Genomic DNA, 16,124 nt, shown 5'->3' on the forward strand with positions numbered 1-16,124 from the left:
CAGGCCGAGTTGCCCACAGTGTGTGCGCACCTACCACCAGTTTCATATGGTAGCTCATTTAGCGGCCTGAGGATGTCTATGGTATGGGAGGATCAAAAATTTTTCTTATGGCGGCAGTCTAGTATTAATCTAAATCAGAGACAGAACATTTTTTGAATTACCTTTGACGATTTCTTTCCTTTTAAAGTCTATTACAGAACAATAATATACGCATTCTAAATGTAAAATGCTATAACTGGAAACAAGGTCTTAATGAAATATATCTTCCAGGGTTCAATTCTTGGTAGGAGCTCAGGCTGTTCGAATCCTACGTTGAATTATGGGCCCACATCTGATATAGATTCGCTGCTGAAAGGGACAAAAATCTCTAATTAGCCAACTATTAAAACATTTGTATCATGCCAACGCCCTTCTCGGAGGGCTGTGAGCGCGAAGTCTTGAACTTAGGAGGGGAAACTTTCCTAAAAGATAGATGGACCGCAAGGTGGTCAACAGCATGAAAATGTGGAAAGGAAATGGGAATACTACATTATTTTTTCCCAGGAGGAATGAAGGAGGATAATAAATACAATGATGGTTCTTCCTGAGGTAAAACATTCCGGAGGTAAAATAGTTCCCTGTTCAAATCTTCAGGTGGAGACTATTCCGGGAAAAATCATCACAGGAGAAAATAATAAGTTCCATTTCAGCATAGGATCCTGGAACATATGAACTTTACGAAATGGCAGTAAACTAGAAAATTTAAAAATGGAAATGGGTAAATGTAAAGTAGACACAGTAGGCTTGCATAAAGTGAGATGGTCAGGAAAAGATAATATAGAATTGGTAAATTACACAATATGCTATTTGAATGGCTTTAAGGCCGAGAATGGTGTCATGATAGCAATAAATAACGAAGTAGCACGAAGTGTAATCAAAATAGAACGCTGCAATGCCGCGTCTAAAACAAGAGTAAGTTAACACGTTCGCTGCTTTACAAGTCACCCGGTGGCTCGTGCAATATTACACGAGTCATTGGTGACGCGTCCTGCTATGGCGTAATGTAGCCTCAGATTATGTCGACAGATGGCTGAAGTGTGAATTTGAAATACCGTGTCGTCATCTGTGGAGAGAAGCTCAAATAAAGATATGTGCACGAGTCACTGGTGACTTGTAACGCACCGACAGATGAAGACTCAGTTTTATACTACCGCAGCGAACGTGTTAAAATTTATCAATAATAATTATATTTTTGTAGCTACAGCACTACAGTGATGATTAGTATTAAGCATTAAAAAAAATTATCCATTTCATTCTCCGGTAATTAATTTTGTGCTCTTGAGTAAATCCAGTTCTTCCAGTAAATCCGGGAAAAAATCACGACAATATTCTTCTTTCGGGAAAAAGTCCATGAAATTCACGTTCGGACAATCACTAGTTTTGAGAATAACCGCTGAGTCTCTATTTTATTTTTCTTAGCTTAGTTTGCAAATATGATTACTTTAAGCCTTAAATTTGACAATATTTTTTATTTACATATAGGCTACTTAGGTAGTGTGATCCTAGATGTAGAACATTTTTTGTTTTTAGTTTAGAAGACAGTCGGATGTATTCTTATACTTGCAGCTTTATTTTGTTTAGTAATTTAAATATCACATGTTACATACAATAAGCTCATAATTACATTTTTATTCTATTCAGATATTCTTTAGACTATTGTAATGGTGAAGGCTATTTCTCATAGCACTCAACTGATTTTTATTTGCCTGATGTAACTGTTTAAGATTATCCACAGACTGTTTTTCAAATTATTTTGTATGAATAATTATTAGACTGAATAATAATAATTATTATTTATTATTGTCAAATTATTTTTATGCATATTAGCAACGTGTGGAATAATGTAGTGGATAATGCAGAACCTTGAAAGCTCAATAATCGTGGCTGGCAATTGTAAGAATTATTTAACCACATAATCATTTTATCTTATCAAGGAAGTACTGAAATTATATCAAATAACAAAACCATTATTGATTCCCTCTCTTCTCTGGTCATTTTAAATACAGTTAATGAGGGGTAATACAAGGGGAGAAAAGATGATTAGTTTTCATTAAAAATGTGTTTTTATTTTTAAAGACATAATGTGCAAATGTTAAATAAAAGGAAGGATAGGAATAACAGAAGAGTCATTTAGGAAGAACACACAGTAGTCTTTGAATGAAGAATTGAGAAAAGGATTCATGAAATGTTTCACTTAGAATATTGCACTTTATGAGACAGTAACCTGGACTCTACACAAAAGAAAAGAAAAAACTAAAGCAGTGTTTCTCAAACTTTCCGATAACATGGACGTCCTGTTCATTCGGAAAGTGATCTTCAAACCCGCTTGCAATGGTATCTGAAATTTCACATCGTATTAAAAAAATATATATACTAATTAGAATTAGGGGAGTCCGAGGCTGGTTGGCAGCAGGGGCTGGGTGACGAACTGCATATAACTCCTTCATTAATTAACATAATGAGTTTTTGCTGCTGTCATAAAAGAGCGACCTATTGATGAAGCTGCCACTTTCATATGGAATTTCTAACTTCCGGATAATGGCGTCTATTAGATAAAGAGTGTTTTTGCCAGTCTGAAGTATTTTTTTCAGTTCTCCGTTACAACATTACAGTATCGTCACTACTTGGAGTACAGAGGTAAGTAATATAGCATTAGTTAGATCTGAACTTTGTTTTTATGGATACTCAAACAATAAAATGTAAATGTCAAACAATTGCTGAGTAATTACGAATTTGTTGCACAACATGGACTTATAGCATTTAGGGTTGGTTTGCAAGTGCGCCAAACAACCCCGTGTGGAATTTTATTTTATTTTACTTTTATAGTTATATTGTTTGTTTTATTGTTATGTTGTTTACAGTTCTATCAATCTTTTACTTCAATGTTATAAAATAGCATTCACGTATTACTGTCAAAATTTAGAAATCGAGATACTCGTACGATTGGATGTCGGACTCTGAATTTTCCGAATAGGCCTAATTCTCAGGATCAAGAATATTTTGTATGTGCTCTTTTGTTGCAAAAATATAGGCCTAGCTATTGTTTTTCCTCTCTTTGTGAACAGCAGGAAATAAAGTGCGTTTCTTCATACTTCAATTATTTTAATACATTTTGAAATAATATAAAGAATTAACCTACACCAAATCCTAAATCCAATTTTTATTTGAGTTTTGCTATATTTAAAAAGTATGCCAACTAGCCCCTTACTATGGGTTGGTTGTCATACTCCGTTTTAAAAGAAAGAAAAAATTATTTCTCGAAAACTGTAAGCAACGAAACAAAAATAAAAATTGAATTTATTAGATTAAACATTGTTCTGTCCGTACATATTTATTATCTTCCAATGCACTATCTGCTTATAAAAGAATAAAGAATAAAACGTTTGCCAACCACCCCCGGCCTCCCCTACAATTGAAAAGAAAAAATCAAGAAAAATAATGCACTAAATAATTTATTCTAAAGATACATTATTGTTTCCTAGTGAACGAAATTTCAATTGAAAATGCAGTAACTTTCAAGGCTGAAAATCAATGTATTTTGTAATTTTTTTTTTTTTTTAAAGGAAATCCATTTGATAAACAATGTGGGGTCGCTAATGTGAGGAATGAAATTCTTTCTGTTTTTCCAAAATTGCATTGAAATGTGGAATGAGTTTTGTCACCATCAATCTTAGGTCCGACTAGCCTTTGGCTAGCTAGAGGCTCCGCCCCCAGACCTCCGCGATTGCTCAGCCTACGGCTTCGCATCTCTTAGATATCAACCTTTGCATCAAGAGTGAATTTTGTGCATTTGCTCTTTAATTACATCTCCTGAATTTGGCGCAGCTGAGGGCTTCGCCTCCTGACCCTCGCTCTTCTTAAATCCACAATTCTACCAAATTTCAAGTTTATTTTCCTATTTCAACTATCTAAAAGATAAGATTTTGTATCCCAAGGAAACGCCCATTTAAATAGCATGGGAATTTCTTCATCCCCCCTTTAGAACTCTTAAAAACTAAAAATATTAACTTTTGGCAATTTTCCTGTATGTTAGTCCCGGAAAGCTACAATCATGCGAAATTCCAACATTCTAATCCTGCCGGAAGTGCCTAAACATTTTGGGGTGTAGAAGATGTCCTATATAAATAACGGAAAAGATTTTTCAGTACCCCATTAAACCACTCTAAAGTTGAAAATTTTTATTTTTAGCAATTTACTTACGGTTAACGCTAACGAAAACGTATAAGCATACAAAATTGCAAGTTTTTATTAAAATTCTAAGTAAAATATGAGATTATAGGTCCAAAGAAAGGCCCATTTAAATAAAATGAGATTTTCTTCATCTCCCCTTTCTTCATCTCCCATTAAAAATATTCACTTTTGGCAATTTTCTGTCGGTTAGTCCCAAAAAGCTACAATCATGCCAAATTTAATCATTGTAGCCCTACAGGAAGTGCTCAATAATTTGGGGGTGTAAAAGGTGTCACACATAAATAAAATGGGAAAGATTTTTAGTTCCTCATAAAAAAACACTCTACAGTTGGAATTTTTTATTTATACTTATTTACTTACGTTAGTTAACGCTAACTAAAACGTACAAGCATACCGAATTTAAAGTTTACATTCCAATCCCAAGTACCTAAAACATGAGATTATATGTATAAAAAAAAGCCCATTTAAATAACATGGATAAATTCTTCATCCCTCCTTTAGACTTCCTAAAAATTAAAAATATTCACTTTTGGCAATATTCTTGTCGGTTAGTCCCGGAAAGCTATAACCATGCCAAATTTCAACTTTGCACGTCAACAGGAAGTACCCCTTTAATTTATGACAGCTCATGTAATTTTATATATAGTTAAGGTCAGTGGCGTATTTACGATTTTGTTTCGGGAGGGGCTTTGCTAACTTTCGGGGGGGCTTTGCCTGGAAATCTGAAAATTCTCCAAGATATTTCATTTACTTTACTATACTAAGTAAGATTTCGTGGGGGAAGCTTAAGCCCGGAAGCCACCCCCCTAAATACGCCACTGGTTAAGGTTAAGATTTTACATTAAGACGATTTCGTTCTAAAGTTTTAATACTGCAAAGAGCAGAAAACGTCTGCTCACATAAGTAAGTGGTAGGGAAAGGCATCAAATATTACAATGCCTTTTTAGACAACTCTTTTTACTCACAGGGCAACTCTTTTTATTCACTCTTTAATAGAAATTTAGTAAAGTAGGAAAACATTTAAATTTAGAAACGTGGGTATAATTTCTAATTGCTTTCTATTTAGTAACTGAAAAATACTTCTTGCATAACAACTGTGAGATCCATTTTGTTACAACACATTTTTCGATTTTTAGGCGTCGCTGACCCTTGGCTAGATATCATGAACCCTGGGTTCGCGGACCCCACTTTGAGAACCACTGAAGTAAAGGGTTTTTAAATATAAAACTGGAAATTAATAAAGATCATTAGCTGGAATGAACAGATAAACGAACAAGGAAGTGCTAGGAATAGAACTGGAGATAAAAGGGATTTTAGTTGTAATTAAAAAGAGATGGAGGAACTGGATTGGAGATTCTCCGAAATGAAAAGTATCATTAAGTAACAGAAAGTACGGTACTAAAAGAAGAGGGAAGGGGTGAAAAGAGGTGGAACTAAGGACCTGTATTGAAACAGAAAATCCTACGTGAAGACAAAATGTTGGCTGGCAGGAAGTGATTGATGATTATTATTATTATCCCTGATCGGTTCTTTGTCCTTTTAACAAAAGAGACACTGACCAAAGCTTAAAACTTTACTTTATTTTAAATTATAATTTGTAACTGTTTCGGATATCTAGCATATCCTTCTTCAGACACGATCGAAATTAATGAAAATACAGACATATATATAAATGTTGTTATAACAGAGTTTAAATTCTTTAACCGTCCTTTTTAATTCTGTTATAACTCTGTTATAACAACATTTATATATATGTCTGTATTTTCATTAATTTCGATCGTGTCTGAAGAAGGATATGCTAGATATCCGAAACAGTTACAAATTATAATTTAAAATAAAGTAAAGTTTTAAGCTTTGGTCAGTGTCTCTTTTGTTAAAACAATTAATCCAAAGCCATGAATAGTCTTACTATCTTTGTCCTTCTCCAGCCTTCGCTTACTGGAGAACTTCAATGGTCTATTGCTGATTTTTCTAATTTTTCTAATTTTTCTTTAATGCTTAAACATTTTTAGAGTATCAACTTGTAATTTGTGCTTAATTTCGATATTCTTACTTTGGAATTGTCTACTAATATGTAGAGTGAAAAAAAGTGGCTGTTTTCATATATTTATTTAGTGATCTCCAGAGTTCAATCATATGTATGCATTATAAAATTTAAGGAAGTATTATGCAAGAAAACATAAAGTAAATAAATATAGTTACCCTTAACATATGTCTATTCGAAAGCAAATGGTAGTAATTTTGGTTTAAAATAAATTTAATTTAAAAAATACAATTGTGATAATCTTAAGCAAACAAGGAAAAGAAAATGCACACAAAATACTTACAGTTTATCTTCGTGAAGTGGTGTTGTTCTAGTTCTGTTGATCGTTCTCTCCGAACTGCAACCTAGAATATAAAGTAAATGTTTTTTGCTTAATAGCCACTAGCCACTATAAGGGTACTATATGATAGACTATACCTAAGTATACCTGTAGATGTGAAAAGTATCATGGGACCGTACAAGTTTAGTGGCCAACCGTGGGTGCAAGAGCTCTCCGTTCTGTTCCCACTGGAAGAACATCAATGCACTACTATAGTTCAGACCCCACTTCAAATGATAAGTTCCGAGGAATTTCCAGTACTGCTGACAAAAGACGGAAGCGGAATAGCATGAAATAACCAACCAAACAAATTTATTTCAAAATATTGACGAGATTTTTTAATTCATGGTATTATGTATGAATATTAAACTATGTTTTATTTATCTAATTTTAATACTGCTTATTAATGCCTACACTGTAAAAAATGAGGTATTGAAACAACACAAAATGACTACCACTTTAGCGTATTACTTGGGTGCTAATTCAGCATCAAGACATCGCCTTCCGAGCATATCAGAAATAACTAGTTACTACCTGAGAGAATTTGCATTGGTATTTATCGTTTAGTATGAGCAAAGTTTTACGAAATATCTTTGGCACTTATGCCAAGTAACGAATAATGTTTTATGTTTTCTGTAATCGGTCACGATAATATTGTTGTAAACCTGTCAATTGTCTGCCAACATTTACATAGGCAATAGTTCTGCCATCTTATGTTCATATATGCTAAGGCACAAGAATAACAGATAAAAGAAAACCGATGGAAGCACAGCTATCTGTGTAACTGTTGTCAGATGATTCACAGCTTTACAACAATATTATTGTGACCGATTACAGAAAACATAGAATGTTATTAGTTACTTGTCATAAATCGAAATATGTTTCGCAAAGCTTTGCTCATACCAAACAATAAAAAATAATGCAAATACTTACAGCCAGTAACGAGATATTTTTATATGCTTTGAAGGGGATGTAGCTGGTGTTGAATTGACACACAAGTAACACGCTAAAGTGGTAGTCATTTTGTGTTATTTCAACATCTCATTTTTTGCTTTGTAGTAATCGATTTTGTTTTTACGAACGTAAGATTAATTGCTGCTATTGAAGTTTAACATACCTTTTCAGTGTCGTGGCTGTATGAGACATGATCTACAATTTAAGATGAAATACAAATCACTGCAATGCGTTCAAAATTTCATGCTTTCTTATCAGAAATCTAATCAGAGATTATGTGTACGAAGGGCAGCTATTTGGTTTCATTTTGGCGTCCCTTTCAGCAGATTGGCTATATGAAGCGCGGGTTCTATATCTACAGCTGAACGCGGGATCCTAACCACTTGAGGTTCTGTGAGGAATCGAATGCGCGTCTCTCAGCGCTCTATATATATCCATTTCAACTTGCACTCGTAATAATTACGTATGTTAAAGGGAATGAAACCAAGTTATTTTTACAGAATCAACTGAAAAATTCTGGTTGAAGAAATCGTTTGAACACTGTTGACAACAACAATTATTTTCCCCTTCTTGAATAGCTCAACTTCCTTGTGCTGAGTAAAGTAATTTAGTATAAATTAAATAATAATGTAGAACACATATTGGATATATGATTATGGAATGTCAAATTCTTTGTTAATTTTCTGCAATATTTGTACCGCACATCAGAATCTACTAGAGACCTCACACACACACACACACACAAGGCGTAGATTAACTTTGCAGTGAAGGGGGTACGAAGCAAATTTCGCCCTGTTGTCGATGTGATGTCCCTCTTCTAGAACTTTGGAACCGCCACTGTTTCTGTGTTTGTTTCTTGATTTCGGATTTCCGGAATAACTCGTAAATAGCAAGTTATTTTTAGATACTATTTTGAAGTAATTAATGTTGACTGTAACGTTATCAAAGAACTAATGATCATGTCACTAGTAAAAATGCCCAGACTTGGATAAATTTCTAATTGGGACGTTTACACTCATTTCAGAATGCAGAGTGCAATGAAATCATTTCTTTAAAAATATCTATTCACGGGGTCACTAGAAAGATGACCTCAAATTTGTAATCTTCAAAGTACCGCTTATTTCTATGCCCATGATGAAGTGTGCCCCATTAGGACATATTTCTAGTTGAAAATTTTATTATAATTTGAGGACACTAAAGTCAATTGAACTACTTTTAAAAACATCTCCGTCCACGGGAACACGAGAAAAATGACCTCAAAGTTTGGATCTTTGTAGTATCGCTTATACCAATGGTAAAAGTACCCACGATTTTATGCATTTCTAATTGTGCTTTTTATAGTAGGATGTTGAATCTAATCAGACTATTTTTAGGCTTATCCGTTCTTGCGGTCACGAGAAAAAATAACTCACAGTTGGGATCCTTGAAGTATCACTTATGCTAATAGTAAAACTGCTCACGCTTTTATACGTACTTTTTATTCTAATTTGAAGCAGGTTCTTTAGAATAGTAATCTCACATTTAGGATATAAATAATTACAAATATTCACACTTTGAGGTGATTTTTTTTTTATCTTGGCTCTATAGACAGATAAGTTTGAAAATAATTCCATTGGATTCAGGGTCTTCAAATTAGTATAAAAAGCGTAAGTAGAAATGTATCGAAAAGCGCCATTGGCATAAGTGATAATTATCTCAAAGATCCCAAATTTGAGGTCATTTTTGTCGTGATCTCAAGGATGGAAATGTTTTAAAATGGTATCACTGCATTCAGTATCCTCAGCTTAATACAAAAGGCTAAACTAGAAATTTATCCAAACGTGGACAACTTTTACTATTGCCGTGATGGTTAGATTTTTGTGTTGGGAAGCTGTTAATCGTCATCAGTCTTTCTTATATTGTGTGTAAGTAACAGGACATCAAGAAAAAAATTGGTCAAGATTTATGATTAAAACAGCATTAAGACTTTTGTCTGCTAAAACTATGGAAAAAAAAAACTTCGAGAAATTCGAATTGAAGGTGTCTCGATTGAAACGTGGCAACATTAAGTGTTTATTATCTCTCCATCGGTATCCTATTAGACAAGATAGTAACCAAACTATTCTAACATTAGTGATGTTATGCATTACTGAAGAAAGCGACCCTCCCTCTCACTACTTTCAACCTCAACTGTAGGAGTAAATCTCTAACTTCCGACAATACACACACAATCTCTTATAAAAATCTGAATGTGAATAATAAATATTTAGGAAAATATACCCTATTATACAAAATCGGAGAGAAAACGTTCTCTCATTATTGTCCCATTTTAACAACACCCAATTGAGACGATTTGAAATTCTCAGAAAAAAATAGGTCATATTCCTTAAAATTGTATATCTTACGGAAGTTATCATAGAATTTTTTAGGTAAATCTTCAAAGGGAGTGAAGCGAATCCTGATATCTGATTGACTTCAACTGCAAGAGTGGGGATGCAAAAACATACTGTATATTGTGTTAAAATCGGAAGAAAGTTACTATAGAACATTTTTTCAAAAACCTCTAGGAGGAAGGGAAGGAAGTTCACTCTCTAGTAATTGATTGATTTTAAATCCAAGTAGTGAAAATGATTGTAAAACCTCAAAAAAATATTGGCGTATTCTATGAAAATCTAATATTTTTATGAAAGATATATTCGACATTTTTTGTAATTTTTTTTTTAAATCCTCGGTGTATATTTAATCCATACCACATTAGGAGACTAAATTCATCACTCGGTCTCGGGTTCAAACCCTGCTCCCGCCAAGTGAACTTTGTGGTGGACAAACACCGTGTGCGTGGGTTTTCTCGGGGTTCTCCCGTTTCCTCCCACTTTCTTCATTCCACCATTTCATTCATTACTCATCATCACCGTCTCCTTTAGCCTAACCGGCATAACCGTGGGACGTAAAACTCAAAAATTTCATTTTTAAATTCATCACTCATTCTTGACTGATTTTGAACCCAAGCACGGATGATTACAGAAAAAAAAAAAGTTAAAGAAAATATACATAATATTGTGTCAAAACCAAATTATTTTTGTAGAAGTTAACGTGAAACTGGGCAGGGGCAAAAGTGGATCTGAAAAGGTAGGGGGACGGATGACGTCACGCCGTCCCCCGTGCCTATTTTTCCCCGTTGTAATTTATAGAAAGCTGGGAGACGCCACAGATATTTCCTAAAAGTGGGAGGAAGACGTCCTCCCGCGTTCCCTCCGCTTTTATCTCTGGGAAGGAGTAATACCGTTACTTTGTTCTCTACTGATTTCAGTTCCATATAGTGTGCATGTTTGGAAAGTCTTAAAGAAATTGTGCGACATACTCCTCTAAAATCTAACAGTTATAACAGAAATTATCGAGGAAAAAACATATTTCTTGAATTGAGAAGAGGGCATTCATACCATATGAGAGAGTGAATTCGCCGCAATATTTCACTGATTTTAATCTCAAGCACTAGGGGTAAAGGAAAAAATCAAAGAAGTTATATTGTATCAAAATAAAATTAACTTTGGAAATTTTATCATTGAACTCTAAATGAAACCGGGAGAGGAGCTAGGATTGTAAATCCACTACTTTACTGTATTATTTACTGATTTGTACTCCCTGCAGAGGGAACGACTGAAAACACTCAAAGAAGATGTATAACACATTACGAGAAAATCGTGTACTTTCTTTTTAACGAAAAATTATCGTGGAACGTATTTTTGAAAGTGATGGGGAGTTAATTCACACTTTCATTCTAGGCAAATTTTAACTCCAAGCTGGAAAGATATTCAAAATGCCATAAAGAAGATTTACACTAAGTTTTGTCATAATTGATTTCTTTTTACATGGTTTATGTTGGAAAATTGTTTTGCATATACGTGTGTAAACTTGCAACTGGGGTAGAATTACCTCCCTTATACTTAATGAATTGCAATCCGAAACAATAGTTTTATTTCTGCAAATGGAAGGAAGATGTACGCCAAGTTTCATTAAAATCAGATAAGTTTTACAGGAGTTATCGTGAACCTTACGGACAGGCAGACAAATGTCAATCTAGTCAAATAGTAAAAGCTTAGCTAACATTCGCTTCAATTCTAGACAAGCACAGAGTGTTCGGAAAAAACACCAGAAATCTTTGGGAAGTGAATCCTCACGTGAAAACCTGAAAAAATTATTAATATACGAACATAGGCACACAAACGCGTCAGGAACTATAACCCGCCGAAAATTGGTTTTAATGATGAAAGGTTGGATGAAGATCAGTTGAAAGAACACAGTGCTTATTTCGAGCATAGATTCTGTTAATGTGTTGGTGAATATGGAACAGGGTTAGCCTCGAAGCATACAAAGAGATTTATTAGGTCTTTTAGGAACGAAAAATAATGACAGGTTAGAAACTGAAAATGGGTACACGTTCCATATCCACTTGAATATTAGTGAAATCTTGTCACAGAATAACTGCTGTGTTCTTTCCCCGAAGTTTCTCCAATTTTGGTTCTCAACTTTTGGCCCTTTTTATATCGTTCTGTACCAGTTTTGACTGGTTGTAACCCCGAAATGACGCATTCATGCACTTATGTTGATCTTCTTTTCATGCCTCCGTCTGAGGATTAATTCCTTAAGGTCTTGGTGTTGTTTCAGAACATCCTGTATGTGTATTTTAGGTAGAAATGGACAAATATAAAGAGAAAAAAAACTGTTATGGCGTTTACGTGACTAGAGTGGTAGTTTAGAAAAAAAAACATTCTGATCTCTCCTGATCTCCAACCTGAGTAAAACGGTTATGATTTCGGGTTAGAATACACATAGTTCGAATTTCAAACCAAATTCACGGTGAGCCATAACTTGGAGAAACCTATCCTGGGAAAGACCGTTCAGTGCACAACAACAAAAACATTGGCCACTTTTAACTCTTGACAGTTAGCCCACTGCTCAATGGAAAATCACGAAATCTCACTGCACCGTTGTAGAAGATACAGTACAATCTCGTTTATCCGGATTAACTGGGACCAAAGGCAAACCGGATAATCCGATTAATATGGGCAATAAGCAAAACAAATCCTTAAAAATAAGCAGACTTACCGTTTATTACGATAACTTTTCACATCATTTCTTAACACAGAATTGGTCCATTTCTTCTGTTTCAAGCTTTCCTGAACTCGACAAAAAGCATTTTATGTACAGGATTACCATAATTTATTGTACAATCTATGAACTAATTGTACATTTAATCAAAATAAAAAGCGAATGTTTGGCATATTATAGTTATATTCTTGCTACTATAGTTAAACATTTTTTTTAAATATCTACAAATCTGATCCGTATTATCCGGAGACCCGGATAAACGAGGTTGTACTGTACTCCAATTTTACGCTTGGAGTACAGTACATTGAAATCTAATCCCAGTCACAGAAGTTAATGTGTTCACAAGGTTGCGTTATATAGAATAGGTAGATGGAAACCTTGTGAACACACTAACTCCGTAACTGGGATTTCAATGACATTTTACTGATAGATTGAGTGCCTTTATACCGCGGTCCAGTTAGACGATGGGTATCGTTGGTGCAAGAAGGAGTTAACTCCCTCTCCCATATAGACGTGGCAATGATCATGGAGCTAGAAAGACGAAACAAACACCACTCGCAAGCTTTTACACAACTGAAAGAAAACGAAAGCGGGTCTAATTGCTGAACCATGCGTATTTTTTTTAGATCTAGCATGACCATCGTCATGCACGTGCTTTTTTCGCGTTTTTACCATGTCCTCAGTTCTTTTCCATGTAATATCAGTTCTGATTTTTTGCAATAGTTTATACACATACACAATTACTTTGTGGCCTAAGCAACAATTTTTTAGCACTTTGTCCCCCTGAGATATTATGCCCCAAAAATGGCACCAAAATCACAAACTTCAACTTTCGGACCTCCCATAAATCTACGGTTCCAGTAGTATCATAGCAGTAGATATTCCTGCAGACCCTTTACAAGAAATAGTATTCAGCCCGAAACTCATGAAACCCCTACTTTATGCCATTTTAACATACAGCCCCCTTTAAAAGTGTAATTTTCTGTACTTTTTCTGGTGACTTCATGTATTGGTTTGCAACCCAGCATATTTATTTAGAAGCAAGACTATATATTCTCCGTGTACTTTAGTCTCTCCTTAAACACTCACTTTTGTTTGGTGTTCGTCTGATTCGTACGTCCTGAGCAACTGTAGTTTTCGTACACGCTTGCAAATGAAAAAATTGGCACTCCACCGACAACAAAGATGGTCGCTATTCAAGAACACTTGTATATACATACGAGAACGTGAATGGTGTTATTGACCTTCGCATACACAAGATTCATCACACTCAAATTTTTATAATTTTCGGAGATGGTCGAGCAATCACTTTCACCATTTTTGGAACACTTCAGATGGATTGATCCATACAATAATTGGAGAGCTGGAATAGGATTCTACAATATGTATATGGAAGTTTGTTTCGGAATACGTTACCTTATCTTGATCTAAAGTTGTGAAAAAGGATCCCTCCATGAATTGTAAGAATTGTCCACAGAGGAAAACAAATACAACCTTTCGAAAAACCATTATTTTGTTTTCTGTGAAACCACTTGCAACAATCTGATTTTAATCACAATTAGAGATCAATATATAGTTCTAAATATATTATTGTTTTTATACACTGAGCACGGTTGCCAACCATACGTTAATTTATGGTGATATACGATAATTTAAGCCTTGATACGATATACAATAATGCCCTTGCGATAATAGGTGAATATATGATAATTTAAGAAAACACTTTTTTTTTTTTTTTGGGCAGTTTTCTTGAATGTGCAAATAAACTATAGGTGTGGACAAAGTGTAATGATAATGTGTTTATACGTAAAGTTTGCAGAACCAAATTGACTCTACTGCTGAGTTGACTGTACTAAAAAATTATGCTAAAGGAAAGAAAATATATTTAAGTGCAGTGAAACGTGTAGGGTTTGTCCAGAGAAAACTCGATTCTTCATCATCCACGTCTACTTCTCACACTTTGGATACACAAGGTAAACGCGCTGAAATAGTGCATTATAGTTTTTTAGCCGAACATAGTATTTCTATGAACACGGCAGATCATTTAACAGACGTAATTAAAAGTGCGTTCCCTGATTCTAAAATTGCTAACAAGATTCAATTTGGAGAACTAAGGCAACGGGTGTGATGAAAAAAAATGTCATTAGTAAATCCCATTTGAAGGAGGGGCCGCGGTGGCTCAGTGGTTGAGCGAATGGAGTCCTTGGTTCGATCCCAGCTCGCGCCAAATGAGTTTTGGTGGACGAAAATCGCGTGCGTGGGTTTTCTCGGGGTTCTCCCGTTTCCTTCCACTTTCTTAATTCCACTATTTCATTCATTTCTGATCATCACCGTCTTCTTTAGCCTAGCCGGCATAATCGTGGGACGTTATGTGGAACTTAAAGATTTCATTTTCTTTCTTTTTTTTCCGTTTGAAGAAATTGAATATGTTACAGAAACAAAAATTTAGTTTAATAATCGATGAGTCTACAGATATTTCGACTACAAAAAAGATATGTGTGTTCGTGTGAGGTATTTCGTTGAAAATAGCACGAAAACAGATAGAAAAATTTTGGCAACTATTACAAAATTATTGTGATAAAAATGTGGAAGCTGCACATGAAAGTGCCACTGCAAATCATCTCTATGAGCTTCTATAAAATACTTTAACAAATAGTAACATTCCACTCGAAAATGTAACAGGCTTCGCATCCGATGGGTACAAGACAATCATGGGAAAAGATAATTCTGTTGCAAGTAGGCTACGAAAGGACTTTTCTGTCATTTTTGTACAAAAATGTATATGTCATTCATTGCATCTGTGTGCAAGCGAGGCTTGTAAACAATCGCCAAAGCAAGGGACACTCATTCGTTCTTCAAATATAGTTCGAAAAGAATTGCTCAGTTTGTTCAGTTCCAAACACTGATTTGGAGTTCGAAACTGAAGATCACTAGGTAAGTTTATTATATTTTATTGCTATTAATAGTATTACATTTGTTTCTACAATTATCACGTTCATAACGAATATACGATAATTTCTTGTAATATACGATAATTTTAAAGACGAAAATCGACAATTTTATTCTCTGAGGTTGGCAACCGTGACACTGAGATACAGGAGAGAACGAACTTTGGGAAATTATCACAAAAGGATGTGGTTTTCCTGTTCATATTATGCATTTTAAAAATCTAACATGTTATCGAGGAAACTTCGCACACATTTCGTCTATGATAAACTAATAAAAGATTTCTATTAGCCATACTTACACAGAACAGAAGGGCATCGTTTTCACCTTCCTGGAAGAGATTCTGAGTTCGAGTCAGTTCGTGTACAAGAAGTACAAACACAATGTAGAAAACATAGTTAGCAAAATAGAAAAATTTTAGGGTAAAATCAATACTATTTTTTCTTAGTAGGCTATCTAAAAGGTATTGAACCTTTGCAAGTCAAAATTAAGAATACATTTATTGTGAATTGAAAATTTATGAAATCACATATGCACCATTTT

General features: G+C 34.5%; 1 protein-coding gene across 1 annotated transcript in view; it reads right to left on the reverse strand.

Annotated features, from left to right (window-relative positions):
- LOC145681541 (uncharacterized) overlaps positions 1-14,164 on the reverse strand; it is a 52,715-nt gene extending 38,551 nt beyond the window's left edge. The window contains exons 1-2 of the mRNA XM_081753184.1: positions 14,052-14,164; positions 6,558-6,618 (exon numbers count right to left, since the gene is read on the reverse strand). Coding sequence (XP_081609310.1) covers positions 6,558-6,618; positions 14,052-14,144 — 154 coding nt within the window. The 5' untranslated portion in view covers positions 14,145-14,164. The remainder of the gene's footprint in view (positions 1-6,557; positions 6,619-14,051) is intronic.
- Positions 14,165-16,124: the final 1,960 nt, after the last annotated feature.

Source organism: Thermobia domestica, chromosome 3, assembly GCF_964235325.1.
Source record: "Thermobia domestica chromosome 3, izTheDome1.hap1.1, whole genome shotgun sequence".
In the NCBI taxonomy this organism is placed as follows: Eukaryota; Metazoa; Arthropoda; class Insecta; order Zygentoma; family Lepismatidae; genus Thermobia; species Thermobia domestica.